The sequence below is a fragment of the Dendrobates tinctorius genome, unplaced genomic scaffold (assembly GCF_039654945.1).
Source record: "Dendrobates tinctorius isolate UK_male_01 unplaced genomic scaffold, ASM3965494v1 ptg000018l, whole genome shotgun sequence".
In the NCBI taxonomy this organism is placed as follows: Eukaryota; Metazoa; Chordata; class Amphibia; order Anura; family Dendrobatidae; genus Dendrobates; species Dendrobates tinctorius.
Window position 1 is genome coordinate 14,347,575 of NW_027361686.1, and position 16,946 is coordinate 14,364,520.

Here is a 16,946-nt window from a genome sequence, read left to right on the forward strand (position 1 = left end):
TTTCTTTTTGTGTTTAGCACACATATGAAGTCTCACACAACTATTAAATAGTGAGACAGCAGAGAGCCCGTCCTCTCTTTTTCCTTAATGTCCCCCTGTATTTTGATCTCAATTTTCATAACGATGCTTTTCCTGAAGTGGTAGTGTGTACTTATGATTTGATCCAAGATAAATCCCATATCTATTACTTCTATAAAAGACCCACAAACTTTTTAGCCTTTGTGAGGAGACTACACCGGAATTTTGGGTACTTTGAGTAGGAAGGCTTTTCATGCTTTTGAATGATTCTAGGAGCTGAACTGGATTTCTAATTGACCTGCAGTTGATTGTGGTGCCGTCATTAGCCGGTCCTCTGTGCCAGTGTCAGGTGTCTTTATATGCTTATTGGGGACACTGTAGTACAAGCAGGATTTGTTCTGTCCTCCTCTCTTTGGCACCAGTTTTAAATGAAGAGTAGTCGTGACTTGGAGTAATGACGTATGTTTTTTTTATATTCCTCCTGACTTCTCTGCATCCAGATAGATAAAGCCATTACAGATCTGTCCAGTCTCATGCCATCCAAATTTGATCCAAAAAAGTAGATAGCTCATACATTTCATCAGTATTTTCTTCCTTTTGGGTCCACTCATGCAATCATGGGGGGAAAAGGCATCAAAAATTGTAATAAAAGAGAATACGTACTGGATAGGTGATAACGTGTCGACTTGGGAATGGCCCTTTTGAAGAAGGCTTCCTTCACTTGCCGCCTTATTTTTTTTTTCTTCACTTACGATTCATGTATTTTTCGACGTCATTTTGGCTTATTTTCTTTGCAGTTTTTAGTTCTTATAGAAACTTCTATGAGAAACTACCTCGGAAAAAAAAAAAAATGCCACCCCTCGGGCATGCTGTTCAGCGGGCTTCCACCTCGTCCATAATGACTTGTTACCTATTTACAGTAAAATATGGAACCCACAAACTACATTGTGCAGCATTGAGGTGTTTGCAGCAAGATTCACGATCTGAAAGTAGGAAGTTTTGCATTGTGCAGTGGAAAAAGCAAGAGGAAGTGAGTGTAACCGCTGTCAGAGCGGTCTGTGACGCGGACATTGTGAAACTTGCTGGAGAAATGCTGCTGATATTAAGTACAGTCGCTGCTCTGGCTGATAAACTAACCCAAGTGTGATAATGGCTACTCGGACCACGACGTCCTTGTATAAACGCGTTGGTTTCATGTGGTCTGTTTTTTTTTTTTTTTGTTTGTTTCCATAGATGTTAGTAGGAAACAACTCAAAAAGTTCATTGTTTTTGGGCCCGTTGGTTGCCTACCAGATGTAATGTGTTTGTGGCCTTTAAAACTTCTGTACATTTCTGTGGTAGATACAATGGCTTAATTATCAGCAAAGTTTAAAGGGCACGTGCCTGCACAAAATGGACTCGTTTAAATATGTTCAAAACCTTTTTTCAGTTTTCTATAACTATTTAAAACAAGTTTTGCTAGAAATACAATGTAGTGTAACATTTCTATGTACAGTGATTAACACCATCCACAATTGTGATGTCTCCATTTCTGATGATTGCTCCATCTAGGCCCCTAGGCCAGTTTGTATTTTTTTTTTTTTTATCTGTGATATGTTTTTATTAATGCATTTTAACATTAATGGTAACTGGTCAACAGGATTTCACACCCCAAGCTATTTATATGTTCACGTAGTTCTTTAATACTTCAGTTACTTTTGAAATCAGTGATTGAGTTGATGTGCACATGAGGCTGAAGTGTGTAGATCCGCAGCCTCTGTCACTCCAGCTCCATTTTCCTTCCAGCACCGCCATCTCCTTCCCTGATGGCACCTTCGCCTGAAGTCGCACCGCATAGATGCGGTCAGTCAAGCAGAAGAAGGTGGTGCTGGAAGGAAAATAGAGCTGGAGTGACAGAGGCTTCAGATCTTCAACCTCATGTGCATATCAATTTAATATTGTGATCTATCGATAACTGTGGAACGTACTGACAATGTAAAGGTGTCACCGGACTTTGAAAGAGCTACATGCACATGTAGTGTGTGGAAGATAAATTTTACAGACTGATTCCCTTTTTTAAAGCCTGATTTAAACACCGTTTTGACATTTTCCTTTTTAAACCGTGTACTTTCAAATTGCATTTGGCTGTTTAACACTGTACCAGGCTGAGCGACACTAGAAAATGAGCGGTTCTGACTTGTGACGGGCTGACTTCTGATCCAACTCCGCCATCTCTGTAGATCTCTGCACATTATTTTCTGTTGGTGCAGACCGGCATTAGAAAAACTCTAAACTAGTTTTTTCCCATGCTTAAAGACACTGCTGTGTTCCATGTATTCTGCTCCCTGAAGAAAGGCATACTTACTGTATCTACAGCTAGATACTTTGTGCTAGTATTGGTGTGGATCCCTCCTTGAGTAAGGTGTCCATACACGCCCTAGGGTTCTTTAACATTGCATTCAGTCACCCATTTGTTGGCCCTGTTGGGCCAAAAAATGGGATACAGGTGTAGGCACCATAGACAGTAATGGTGTCAGTAGAGTGAACGTGTGCTTTTACGTGCGTCATTTTCGAGCTTGTATGCCTGTTGGAGGTGGCTACTCAGACGGAGTACACTGCATCATCTGGGTGTCTGTCTCCAGTAAGTATAAGCTCCCGAAAATGGATGTCTGTCAAGTGACTTCTCATTTGGGCCAGCAGTTATCTCTTTTGACCTCACTGTTCACATAGATGCTTGGTGCTACCACATGTGCAAGTGTTTTGCATAGGGTAGAGTAAGTCTAACTGGTCGGAGATGGACATTCAACATGGCTCATCATTATCTTCACCGACATATTGTTTTGGCGTTTGACAGAGAGAGTACTACCTCGGACCTCGGCCAGTCCATCATCCTGTCCCTGGTAGGACCTCTTTATAGGGTGCCCATGCATTGCTCCGAACAATCACCTCTGTGTATGCCATGTTCTTAAGCCCATCAGAGCAGAGCCTACCAGAGTTGGAATCTCCTAGCCTTAGATGACACATTGCACTACAAACATAGTGACGTGTAAATACAAGATGGGTGGACAAGAAACTGCTCCCAGGACGAGAGAAGTCATGAGACTACAATTGTAGTTATTAGTAAAGTCTAATAATGTGGGCCACTGGGGTCGGGGAGGTTAGAAGTCTGTAAGTTGAAGACACTTGCCCCCTACATCCATCTGGCCATCAAATCACAAACTGTTTAATCTCACTTATAGCCTAGATTTGGGGGTCCAATAGTATATTTCGGGGGATTACGTAAAGTCCAGGCATAGCAGAGGCATACTGCAGGAACCAGACTGCAATAATAATCGGTTGTCCTACATGTGTCCTGCGTTCATATGTCCGTGTACACCCTGCAGGACCCCGGCAGACAGCTGGTCCCCTGACCCAAACTAATACGTTGTCCATCCTTAGCTCTGCATGCACAGATCTATAGTATAACGCCCAGCACCAGGGGCTCCTGTGCCCGCTATGGGACCCTTATAGGCCAGAGGCTTATTATGCTGCTGCTTGTAATGGTGACAATGAAACTAGTTTTAAGAATGATGTCTGGAGGCCCCCTGAGGTTACTGACACTATTTGCATGGTGTAAAGAGGAAATACTTGCAACCAGGGTAACTGCTTGTCTATAGGCTCTTTTGTCACCAACACTTCCTGCTGTCCTGAACTTAACTCTTTAGCAGCTTAGTCTTCTCCTAGTTACTCTGTATCACCTTTCCTGTGCTTTTTAGTAACTATGTTTAAATTTGTAATATTAACCCTCCTTTTCATGTTTTTTTTTTGTACCCACAAGGCGGAACTTGACCAAGTTGTCCCTGATCTTCAGCCACATGCTTGCAGAGTTAAAGGGAATATTCCCCAATGGATTGTTCCAAGGAGATACTTTCCGGATCACCAAGGCAGATGCAGCCGACTTCTGGAGAAAAGCTTTTGGAGAAAAGTATGTATTCTGAGAAATGGATCTCGTCAGATTTAAGTCAAGTTTTAATTTAAAGGGCTTGGCTGGGTATATTGATGACCTGTCCTCCAGATGAGTCCTCAATATCACATTGACACTGCCCAGAACAGCTCCTGTTTTCCCCAAGCCAAGAGAATGAGCTGATCTGCAGTCCTGACTCCCCCCAAACCAAGAGAATGAGTGTTGATCTGCAGTCCTAACCCCCCCCCTACACTCCCATAAGCCAAGAGAATGGGAGCTGATCTGCAGTCCTGACTCCCCCCCCCCCCCCCCCCCAAACCAAGAGAATGAGCTGATCTGCAGTCCTAAACCCCCCTACACTCCCCCAGGCCAAGAGAATGAAAGCTGATCTGCAGTCCTGATTCCCCCAAACCAAGAGAATGAGGGCTGATCTGCAGTCCTGACCCCCTACACTCCCCCAAGCCAAGAGAATGAGAGCTGATCTGCAGTCCTAACCCCCTCTACACTCCCCCAAGCCAGGAGAATGAGCTGACCTGCAGTCCTGACTCTTCCCCCCCCCCCCCCCCAAACCAAGAGAGTGAGAGATGATCGGTGGTCCTGACCACCAAACCAAGAGAATGGGAGCTGATCTGCAGTCCTGACACCTTGCTGGAGAAGAAAAAAAAATGTCCTCCAAGATGGCGTCGCCATCGTCACCTGCGATCGCCGACAGCTGCTATTGTGCAGGCGCCGCACCTTCTTGGAGGAGGAATTTTTTTTTTTTTTTCCTCTAGCAAGATGGAGTCTCCTGCGCAGTAGCAGCTATCGAATCACTGCTATATACCGATAGCTGCTACTGCGCTTTTGCGCGGATGCCATTTTCAAATAGATTTTTGTTTTTAATTTAATACCAGGAAAACCTCAATCGCATTAGTTATATGCACATTACACATGGGATTATGCTGCAGCGCAGGTGACATGGCTGGCGCTTGCCTGCAGAAGGGTGTTTTTTTCACTATGTACCGCATATACTCGCGTATAAGCCGAGATTTTCAGCCCATTTTTTGGGGGCTGAAAGTCCCCCTCTCGGCTTATACGCGAGTCATATACCGGGGGTCGGTCGGGGAGGGGGAGCGGGGGGTGTCGGAGATCATACTCTCCTCTCCTGGCATGTCTCTGCAGCCACCCATGCTTGTTCCATGTTGTCGGTGCGCTGTTCTTCCGGCTTTCAGCGGTCACGTGGTACTGCTCATTAACCTCATGAATATGCGCATATACATGAGTATAACGAGCGGTACCATGTGACCGCTGAAAGCAGGAAGAACAGCGCGCCGATAACATGGATCAAGCCCAGGGGCTGCAGAGACATGCCAGGAAAGGTGAGTATGACAAGGGGAGCCATATTCACCTGTCCCCCATTCCACCGCTGCGCGTCTGCTCTGCTCACTGCAGCATTATACGGGGCCGCTCACTGTGCAGCATTATACGGGCCCGCTCACTGTGCAGCATTATACGGGGCCGCTCACTGTGCAGCATTATACGGGGCCGCTCACTGTGCAGCATTATACGGGGCCGCTTACTGTGCAGCATTATACGGGGCCGCTTACTGTGCAGCATTATACGGGGCCGCTTACTGTGCAGCATTATACGGGGCCGCTTACTGTGCAGCATTATACGGGGCCGCTTACTGTGCAGCATTATACGGGGCCGCTTACTGTGCAGCATTATACGGGGCCGCTTACTGTGCAGCATTATATGGGGCCGCTTACTGTGCAGCATTATACGGGGCCGCTCACTGTGCAGCATTATACGGGGCCGCTCACTGTGCAGCATTATACGTATTATACTTTGTCTCAATTAATTTTACTTTTATTGGTATCTATTTTTATTTTTGAAATTTACCAGTAGCTTTGGCATTTCCCACCCTAGGCTTATACACGAGTCAATAAGTTTTCCCAATTTTTTTGTGACAAAATTAGGGGGTCGGCTTATACACTGGTCAGCTTATACACAAGTATATACGGCATATATAATATTCATTATGTAAACTAGGGGGCAGGTCATTGTGAGTTCAATGACCTGTCAGCAGTCTTCATTATGAATCCCTAATAAGAGCACCGCATGAAGACCCCCACCCCCCCCCCCACAGAGGCCGCCTGGAGCACGAGCATATCATTAACTAAGGACTGAAAATACAGGTTACACAACAACCACAAGACAGATTTCATCACCAGGTATCATTAGACAGTATAACGGCGCCGACCTGACACTGTCTGTATGTTACTGAGTACAATCCTGCTGACGGGCACTTTAAGTACTGTATGAGCAGCAAGTAAAGTTTACCCACCCAAAACACACTCAGCACCCTGAGCAGCACGGGGTCCCTGTTAGTGTGGATAGAGCAGCTATGTGTCTGCTCCCCCATGGGTCACTTGGACCCCTTCTTGACTGGCTACTCCACGATCCTTCTCCAAGTGTTAATCCCACTGGTGGAAGCCCCAATGACACCGGTGAACAAGCAACAAGTCTCAGGACCTGTGCGCATGCTCTGGTGATAATTCTACTGCTGCTTTTTATTTAATGTTTAGTATATGGTTAAAGTAACATTATATTTTTTTATATCTGACTTTTCTGAATGTGGTGGTGTCAAATGTTTTTTCTCCTACGCCTCATTGGGGGACACAGACAGTGGGTGTTATGCTGCTGGCCACTAGGAGGACACTAAGTAAACCAGAAAAAAGTTAGCTCCTCCCCTGTAGTATACACCCTCTCGCTGGCTGAGATTTCTCCAGTTCTTTGCTTAGTGTCTGTAGGAGGCACTTGGGTCTGGTTTCAGACCCCTCCGTTTTTATTTTATTTTTGAATTTTCTTAAAATTTTTATTTCCAGGACGTCCCTCCTGACAGCAGCAGGGAGGATCTCTCTCCCACTCTCTCCCACTCTCTCCCACTCTCTCCCACTCTCTCCCACTCTCTCCCACTCTCTCCCACTCTCTCCCACTCTCTCCCACTCTCTCCCACTCTCTCATTTTAACTGACACAAAAAACTGAAGTGTGAAAGAGGCCTTACGTGAGGGGTGTAGGGGGATCGGGCGGCCCTGCCAATCCTTCCTCCTGTGAAGCGGCCCCGGCGCTGAAATCCTCCTGGGTGGGGGTCCCTCAGCCACAGAGACCAGGGATGGGACGAGCCCCCTGGGTAGAGCTGCTTCCTCTCGCAGCGGAGATTCTCTGCTTCAACGCCAGCAGCAGCACTGGGACCGGAAGTCGCGCGCAGAGAGACAACGACGCAATTCCGGTGACATCAGAGCCCTGGAAATACAGGCCGCCGGCGGGCGCTCTGAAGGAGCAGAGCGCGGCATCAGCGAGACAGGCAGCACCCGCCTGTCCTGACCTCGCAGAGGCTCAAAGCAAGGATGGAGAACCAGGGCAGAATCGACCTGGACGTGGTAAGTGCGCATAGCGCAGACCGACCGAGACCCTGACTGCCCAGATCAGAGCCTGACTGTCCCTCTCTTGCACTATGCAGGAAAAGGCACAACTGACAGCGCCCATTCCCACGACCAAATAGGCGGAGAAAGACCCAGGGAAGCCCAATAAGTGTCCCGTATGCAGAGTTAAGCTCCCCAGCAAGCACAAGAAGTTGCTGTGTGACACTTGTAAGGCCAAAGTAATGAAAGGCGAACAGCTGTCCCTCCTATCGGAATTGAGATCGCTGATTCGAGAGGAGGTCCAGGCTTCCGTGGCCACCTTGTCCCAGCCACAGCCAGCCAGTCCAGGCCCCAGTACTAAGCGAACCAGACAGGAGATGGAGCTTAGTTCAGAGGAAGGTTCCTACTCCTCTGAGTCGGATCAGGAAGAAGGCGAGCTGGGCACTAGCGAACCGGAGTATGGGAAAAGATACCTCTTTTCCTCGGATGATACAGACAATCTGGTTCAGGCGGTCAGAGACACAATGCAGATTGAGGAGGTCCAGAAACCTCTGTCCAGGCAGGATATGATGTTCGAGGGCCTTCTCAGGAAAAGGTGCGAGCGCTCCGGCAGGGAGTCCGCACACTTCGGCAACCAGTCCCTCATACCATCCGATCCGGGATGAGGAGTCTAGGGAAAATGGTGGCAGCAATGGAAGCGGTACCATTCGCCCAGTTCCATCTTCGCCCCCTGCAGCATGCCCTTTTGTCACCTGGGGACAAGAATCCCTTCACGCTCGATCGGCAGTGCCGACTGTCTTTTCAAGTCAGGCAGTCTCGGATGGTGGTTAACCAGTTCCTCTCTGACCCAGGGGAAACCTTTCCCCCCAGACTATTGGGATGACAACCGACGCCAGTCTCCTCGGCTGGGGAGTGGTGTTTCGCCACCTCACGACCCAGGGACAGTGGTCGCCACAGGAGGCACGCTTCCCGATCAACTTATTGGAGATATGAGCAATTCGGCTAGCTCTGCAAAAGTTTCATCACTTTCTAGCAGGCCGCCCCGTTTCGATTCAGTCGGACAACGCCAGGGCAGTGGCTTACATAGATCACCAAGCGGGCACCCGCAGCAGAGCATCCATGCGCGAGGTGGGGCACGTTCTGCAGTGGGCCGAAGCAAACCACTCGGTGTTTTCGGCTGTCCACATCCCAGGCGTGGAAAACTGGGCGGCAGATTTTCTCAGCCAGCAGGGTCTTGCGTCCGGAGAGTGGTCTCCACATCCCGAAGTCTTTCGGCAGATTTTTCAGCTGTGGGAAACTCCAGATGTGGACCTGATGGCGTCCAGAGTGAGCGCTAAGGTGCCCACATATGTCGCTCGGGCCAGGGACCCGCAGGCAATAGCTGTGGACGCGTTGGTTCTGCCATGGAACCAGTTTCGCCTCCCATATCTATTTCCCCCGCTGCCACTACTTCCAAGAGTCGTCAAGAAGATCAAGACAGAAGGGGGCCGGCAATTCTGCTGGCCCCGTCGAGCGTGGTACGCAGATCTAACGCTGCTACTCGCCGACGTCCCTTGGCGCCTACCAGACGCCCGGATCTACTTTCTCAAGGGCCGATTTGCCACCCGAACTCAGGGGCCCGGTGTTTGACGGCATGGCCGTTGAATCTTGGATTCTAACCCAGGAGGGGTTCGGGAGCAAGGTGGTCGCTACAATGCACGGAAGCCTGCTTCAGCACGAATTTACCACCATCTTCGCTTGGTGTCGAGGCCGCGGTGTTTCTCCGATGAGATTCTCGATCCCCAACATCTTGGCTTTTCTCCAGCCGGGCCTAGACTCGGGCCTGGCCCCAAGTTCCCTCAGGAGACAAATATCGGCCTTATCCGTCCTGTTCCAGCACAGTTTTGCTACCAATATGCAGATGCAGGTGAAGACTTTCATCCAGGGAGTCTCCCATTTGGTACCTCCCTATAAGGCGCCTATGGGTGCCTGGGACCTTAACCTGGTCCTAAGTGTTCTGCAGGAAGCTCCATTTGAACCGCTTCAGGATGTCTCTTTGAGGTACCTGTCCGGGAAAGTGGCGTTCCTAGTGGCCATCACTTCTATCAGGCGGGTTTCAGAGCTGGCGGCCCTATCCTGCCGAGCTCCGTTCCTCATTTTCCATAAGGATAAGGTGGTGCTCAGACCAGCCCCTCCTTTTCTCCCGAAAGTCGTGTCCTCTTTTCACATTAATGAAGATGTTTTGCCTTCATTTTTTCCAACACCGGTGCACCGTGTGGAAAAGGCTCTTCACACGTTAGACCTGGTAAGAGCCCTCCGGAGGTACGTGTCAAGGACGGCACCCTTTCGCCAGATGGACACGTTCGTGCTCCCTGACGGGCGCAGGAAGGGACTCGCTGCCTCAAAATCGACCATAGCCAGATGGATTCGTTTGACTATTCAGGAGTCCTACCGCATTAGAGGTGCGCCGATTCCAGCAGGTATCGGAGCGCACTCTACTCGGGCAGTGGGCGCTTCGGCACCAGGCTTCGACGGAACAGGTTTGCAAGGCAGCAACCTGGTCCAGCCTGCACACATTTGCCAAACATTACAATAGCCATACTCGGGCCTCGGCAGATGCGAGCCTGGCTAGAAGGATTCTCCAAGCAGCGGTGGTGCACCTTTAAACAAGAGGTGCATGTAGCTTGGATCGGTGAGTCAATCTCCCACCCAGGGACTGCTTTAGGACGTCCCACAGTCTCTGTGTCCCCCAATGAGGCGAAGGAGAAACATGGATTTTTGTGATAACTCACCGTAAAATCCTTTTCTCCGAGACGCTCATAGGGTGGGTGCTGTGTCACCCAATCAGCCAAGTTGGCTCTTCTTTTGTTTAAATTAATATATGTTTACTTATTGGATATAAGGGTGGTGTTTTTTTCTTTGGACATGTTGTACCTGTATTAAGGCTGTTTTTTGTTGTCTGTCCTCCTACTGCTTTGGCACCAAACTGATTTCCGCCCGCAATAGGGGTGAGGGTGTATACTGCGGAGGAGGAGCTATCCTCTTTTTTTTTTTTTTTTTTTTTTTTTTCACTTAGTGTCAGCCTCCTAGCGACAGAAGCATACACCCCAGAGTCTCTGTGTCCCCCAATGAGCGTCACGGAGAAAAGGATTTTACAGTGAGTTATCACAAAAATCCATGTTTCAATTCGTTGTCTTGCCCTTCGGACTCGCCACCGCCCCCAGGGTCTTTACCAAGGTCATGGCGGCTGTCATGGCCATTCTCCACTCTCGGGGAGTGGTGATGTTACCGTATCCGGACGACCTGCTCATCAAGGGTCCGTCCCTTCCAGCCTGCGAGGAATCCATGGATAACAGTAATTACACTTTCTCGCCTGGGGTGGAAGATAAACTTTGAAAAGTCTTTCCCTTACCGGCTCAGCAGATTTCCCTTTTAGGGATGATCTTGGACACTTCCCGTGGGTTGGTCATTCTCCCTCCAGGAGAGACCCAAGCCTTAAAACAGGCAGCGCGACTGTTTTCTCACTCCATTTGTTTCGGCATGAGAGTTCTAGGAAAGTTGGTGTCAGCGATGGAAGCAGTTCCATTTGCACAGTTCTACCTCTGTCCCTTACAACACGCGTTGCTGTTAGCTTCTGACAAGAACCCGTTCTCCCTGGACTGTCGGATCCCTCTGTCCCTGCGGGTCAGGCAATCCCTCAGGTGGTGGACACTGAGGTCTTCCCTGAATCAAGGGAGGTCTTTTCTCCCAGTAAGATGGTTGGTAGTAACCACCGACTCGAGTCTCCTCGGCTGGGGAGCAGTCTTTCGTCACCACATGGCACAGGGTCATTGGTCAATCCGAGAGTCAGTCTCCCCATCAATATTTTGGAGATGCAAGCGATCAGATTAGCTCTACGGAGTTTCCACCGTCTCCTCGCAGGTCACATCAGGATCCAATCTGACAACGCCACGGCTGTAGCGTATATCAACCGCCAGGGAGGTACCTGGAGCAGGATGGCAGTGCACGAAGCGAGTCACATCCTCCATTGGGCCGAGCGTAGAAAATTGGGCGACAGATTTTCTCAGTCGCCAAGGCATTGCCTCAGGGAAGTTGTCTCTTCATCCGGAAGTCTTTCAACAGATTTGTCATCATTGGGGGACTCCGGATGTGGATCTCATGGCCTCAACACTAAACAACAAGGTTCCGCGGTTCATTGCCCGATCGCGTGATCTATGCGCCATTGGAGCGGACGCCCTAGTTCTGCCATGGCACCGGTTCCGGCTCCCGTACATCTTCCCTTGCTTCCGAGGGTCATCAAGAAGATCAGAGCGGAGGGAGTACCAGTGATCCTTGTCGTGCCAGATTGGTCGCGCCGAGCATGGTATGCAGAACTAATACAACTAGTTGCCGACGTCCCCTGGTGACTTCCAGATTGCATGGATCTACACTCGTAGGGCCCGATTTACCACCAGAACTCCGGGGCCCTGTCTTTGACGGCCTGGCCGTTGAATCCTGGATTTTAGCACAGACTGGGTTCTCTCACGATGTGATTTCCACCATGATTAGTGCTAGGAAGCCTTCTTTTCGTGGTACAAGGATCATGGTCGATCATCTCTGGTGTTTTTCCATTCCGACCATATTGGAATTCCTTCAATCTGGTTTTAAAATCAGGCCTCGTGCTTAGCTCGCTCAAGGGCCAAATTTCGGCCTTGTCAGTGCTTTTCCGACTCAAAATTGCCACCAAACTTCAGGTCAAGACGTTCATTCAGAGAGTTTCTCATGTGGCGCTTCCTTATAGAAGGCCATTGGAATCATGGGACCTTAACCTGGTTCTCGGAGCCTTACAGGAGGCTCCTTTCGAACCGCTGCAGGACATGTCACTGTCCGTCCTCTCTTCGAAGGTGGTCTTTCTAGTGGCAATTACGTCAATCAGATGAGTTTTGGAATTGGCAGCTCTGTCCTGCCGTTCTCCGTTCCTGAATTTTTCATCAGGAAAAGGAAGTTCTCAGGACGTCCCCGTCCTTCCTGCCCAATTTCGTCTCCTCTTTCCATCTTAACGAGGAAATTGTTTTGCCTTTCCTTTTGTCCGGCGCCAGTCCATCGCATTGAGAAGGCCCTCCACACCCTGGATGGGCGCTGAGACGGTACATCTCGCAGACGGCTCCCTTCCACATGTCAGATGCCCTATTCATGCTTCCAGAGGGTCATAGGAAGGGTCTAGCCGTGTCAAAGCAACGCTAGCCAGGTGGATTCCCCTGGCGATTCAGTAGTTCTACTGTATGAGGAACGTGCCTGTCCCTGTGGGGATTGAGGCGCACTCTACCTGGTCAGTGGGTGCCTCTTCGGCCATTCGGCACCAGGCCTCGGCAGAACAGGTCTGCAAGGCTGCGACTTGGTCCAGTCTGCATACCTTTACAAACATTGCCTAATTCTTTCTCAGGCCTCTGCGAATGCAGCCTGCAATCGGCAGTACCTCACTGTTGACTCAGTGGTACATGGGGTATTAGCAGATGTATGCTCCCCACCCAGGGCCTGCTTTAGGACATCCCACTGTCTGTGTCCCCCAATGAGGCGTAGGAGAAATAGGGATTTTTGTGTACTCACCGTAAAATCCTTTTCTCCGAGCGAATCATTGGGGGACACAGCACCCACCCTGTTTAGCCTATTGGCTCACTGTAGCATTCTTAGGCTTTGACTTAGTTATGGTTATTATTGACTGTTTATGCTCCTACTGCTTTTTTCACCGAACTGGAGAAATCTCAGCCAGCGAGAGGGTGTATACTGCAGGGGAGGAGCTAACTTTTTTTTCTGGTTTACTTAGTGTCCTCCTAATGGCAGCAGCATAACACCCACTGTCTGTGTCCCCCAATGATTGGCTCGGAGAAAAGGATTTTACGGTGAGTACACAAAAATCCCTATTTTTTTATCTTTACGATATGTTCACTTTATTACTATGGTCTTAAACTGAATACACATTTTTAAAATGCTTAAAAATATTGAAATATTTTATGCAATGCCTAATATTTCAGGTTTTTCCCCTTTTTATCTAACTTTTTGACTGCATTAATGGGTTGTTCTCTCTGGGTTCTTAAAGGGCAGATAAATAGAAGGGAAACAAATGACTCCTCTTCCCAGGATGCACTGCTCCTTCATTCTCTATTTGCACTCTGCGCTGCATTTCCCGCTGCAATAGGCAGTCTCACATATCGCTGATGGGTTTTAGTATTCACATGTTGTTCAAATCCATCAAAAAAGTTTCTTCCAGCTTGGCTCAGGTGAAATGTGAATGCTGCAGAACGATCACTGTCTTCTGATTGGCTGCAGATTTTCCGTTACACCTCTACTGAGTGATTCCAGCAGACTGGCAGTGATCAATTTTTTTTTTATTCCCCTCCTCCGCACTTCCTTGAGTCCATTAGAAAGAGATTGTCCAGTAGTCGATGACACCAGTCACTAGCCATACATTTAATGGGGTGATGATTGGCAGTGACGTGGATCTCTGCAGTCATAGGCCAGTGCTCATTTCCCAATATCAGTACAGCTTCTTCTTTCCACACGCTTCTCTACATCTCACTTCTCCTTCTGCTGCCCGAGGCTGGTCTCACACTTGAGTATTGCAGTTTTGTGCCAGCAATGCTTGTTTGGAGCCATAACCTCCTGGATCATGTGAGATCAGGAATGTCTTTCCCTATGAAGACTTTGTTAATGTTTTTTTTGTCCCCATAAATGTGGGTCCTTTGTGTTAAATGTCATGCGCACGGATCACACTTTCATTCTGAAGTTTCTTTTCTGGAGCAGGAGCACAGATTTGGCCCCTTGGGGTACGTGCACATGGGTAAGTATTTATTGCAGATTTTTCTGCATCAACCACAGGTCTCTTGTAAGGAAAAAAAAAAAAAAAGTATAATGAAAAGTGGATTTTAGGCTAGTTTCACACTAGCGTTTATTCCACACGGCGCCGCTAAGCCCCGCCCCTTGCCGGCTCCCTGCCCGCCCCATCCGGTCATCACCACCTACTATCGCACATGGACGCTTGCAATCTGCGCACCCTAACTTTAGCATAGGGTGCGCAGATAGTGCGCTGGCCGTGCGCTAGTAGGATTTTGGCGTGCGCTGCGCACTTTTGAAGGTGCGCCCGTGTGCGCCGAACGCAGCATGTTGCATTTCGCCGCACCTTCAAAAGTGTGCAGCGCACGCCAAAATCCTACTAGCGCACGATCTGCGCACCCTATGCTAAAGATAGGGTGCGCAGATCGCAAACGTCCATGTGCGATAGTAGGCGGCAATGACCGGATGGGGCGGGCAGGGAGCCGGCGGGGCTTAGCGGTGCGCTGCGTGGAATGAACGCTAGTGTGAAACTAGCCTTATGTGTTTTTTTTTCCCATTTGTTAGAACGGGTGAAGAGCGCTGAAACAATTGTCGTGCTGCAGACGGGAAACTGCTTCAAATCTGCAAGGAAAAAAACTAGCAGTGTGTGCATGAGACTTCAGAAATGTCTTTCACTTTGCTGGGACCGTAAAATTCTGATTTTTCAATGGAAGAGCACAGCGTGCACACCTACCCTTATTATATACCCTTGCCCTATTTCCTGTTAAACATTACTTCACCTTCCGAAAACTTACAGCGGAATTGTCTAAAAATAGGGAAAATAGTGAATGTGCTTAATAACTCAGCAAAAATGTCTTCCTTTTTTCTTAAAGAACCGTCGTTCCTTGGAAAATATTCCGACACGCCCTGCATGATGTCCACCCTATTTCTTCTGGTCTGGAAGCCATGGCGCTGAAATCCACCATCGACCTCACGTGCAATGACTATATCTCTGTTTTTGAGTTTGACATCTTCACTCGACTTTTCCAGGTACAGTGTTTGTCTGTCTTGTTGCTCCTTACCCTTATGACCGATCCTGTTCAGTCACTCTTTCTCTTTTTTTTTCTTACGCCAACAGCCGTGGTCTTCCCTTCTCAGGAACTGGAATAGCCTGGCTGTGACGCATCCGGGTTACATGGCTTTCCTGACGTACGATGAAGTTAAAGCACGACTTCAGAAATTTATTCACAAGCCTGGGAGGTGAGCGCGTGAAACTACTACGGAAAGGAAAGAGTTCTCGTCAGACTACACTTTTCATGGAAACTTCCTTAAAGGGGAATCTGTCGCCACGATCAATTGTTTGTAATGTCATCCATGCCTTATTTGACAAAAGGAGGAGAATGGTGCTTATTCTATTGCAGCGGGCGACTTGCGTCAGAAAATTAGTATTGTATAGGGAATAAGCACACCAAGAATAGGCTCAAACAGGAATATTTTTGGTTGCTTTTAATTTTCTACCCTCACATCCAAAAAAGTTATTACACGGCAAAGTTTCGGGTAATGTACCTGTCGTCAGGCTATGAGTAGGGATATGTGTTTAATGTCTGTCTTGGATGAAAATAATGCAGCATGCCCACTTCCACCAGTATAAGAAGTGGTGGAGTCGCTGGGTTGTCTATGGAGATAGAGTGTGGAAATGACTGTTGTCAATAAGAGAAAGGGACAAGGTGGTGCAACGTGGTGTGAATCTCTTCCCTGCAGAGAAATCGCTGGTACAGTTCATATGCAAATGAGATTTCACCCCTTCATGACATATAAGGTACACTTATGTCATGTGTTGTGTTCCTGACAGCCATCATATTCTTCTAAGAGCGCCATCCGTATGCTGTTAAATTCCACTGTCAATGTCTGACAGCAGCATTTAACACACACCGGCAGGGGAGTGCATCATTCCAATTCCGTTCGTGGGTTGCCATGACTGCCGGGGTCTTCTGCTTGTAATGACGAATTTCCTGTAGAAGCCAATGCATTGCTATGTATAGTACAAGTGATCAGGGTACTGCAGGGTGAGGAACTTAAGTTAGTTCCTTAAGGAACTATTAAAGTTAAAAAATAGTTCAAATCACCCCTTCCCTTTTGCCAAATAAAAATAAAACCTTTAAAATACACATTTGGTTGTGCTGCGTTTGTAAAAGTCAGAACCATCAAAACCTAAAATTATCCTATCAGTAACCGATGTAATGAGAAAAAAATCGACGCATTGCAATAAGAGGCAAAACACCGTATCTATCCCAAAGTGGTGTAAGCAAAAATGACAGCTCAGGGCGCAAAAAGTGAGCCGTCGCACAGCACTATATCCTGAAAATTGAAAGCCTTACAGGCCTCGGAAAATAACGACACAAGCAAAAAATAAAAATATATAATTTTTTTTTTTTTTTTTTCACAAATCTTGCATATTTTTTTCCTCCATTTGAATAATTAAAAAACAATACGTTTGGTATCTGCATAATCGTGCTGGCATTGAGAATCACATTGCCACTTCAGTTTTCACAAATGTGGAATTGCATTTTGTTTTTTTTTTCGCAGTTTCAACACATTTGGAATTTTTATTTTCCTGCTTTCCAGTGCATCACGTGGCGTCATTTTAAAAGATCAACTGGTCACACACAAAACAAGCCCTTAAAATGTTTTGTTTTTGTTTTTTATTGTTTTGTATGTTCACCTCTGCAGTGTAGAGCGATTATCAAAGTATTAGACACCTAATGAGTATTTTCAGACAGATTTCACTGGAGGTGTGTACTAGGGTCCAGGCTGTGAAGTCGGTAAGCCGAAC

At 47.9% G+C, this 16,946-nt stretch overlaps 1 protein-coding gene across 2 annotated transcripts in view; it reads left to right on the forward strand.

Moving 5' to 3' along the window:
* Window positions 1-16,946, forward strand: part of CBL (Cbl proto-oncogene) — an 85,059-nt gene that overhangs the window by 40,160 nt on the left and 27,953 nt on the right. For both annotated transcript variants that reach the window (XM_073566471.1, XM_073566472.1), the window contains exons 3-5: window positions 3,815-3,961; window positions 15,007-15,163; window positions 15,252-15,373. In XM_073566471.1, the coding sequence (XP_073422572.1) occupies window positions 3,815-3,961; window positions 15,007-15,163; window positions 15,252-15,373 (426 nt within the window). The remainder of the gene's footprint in view (window positions 1-3,814; window positions 3,962-15,006; window positions 15,164-15,251; window positions 15,374-16,946) is intronic.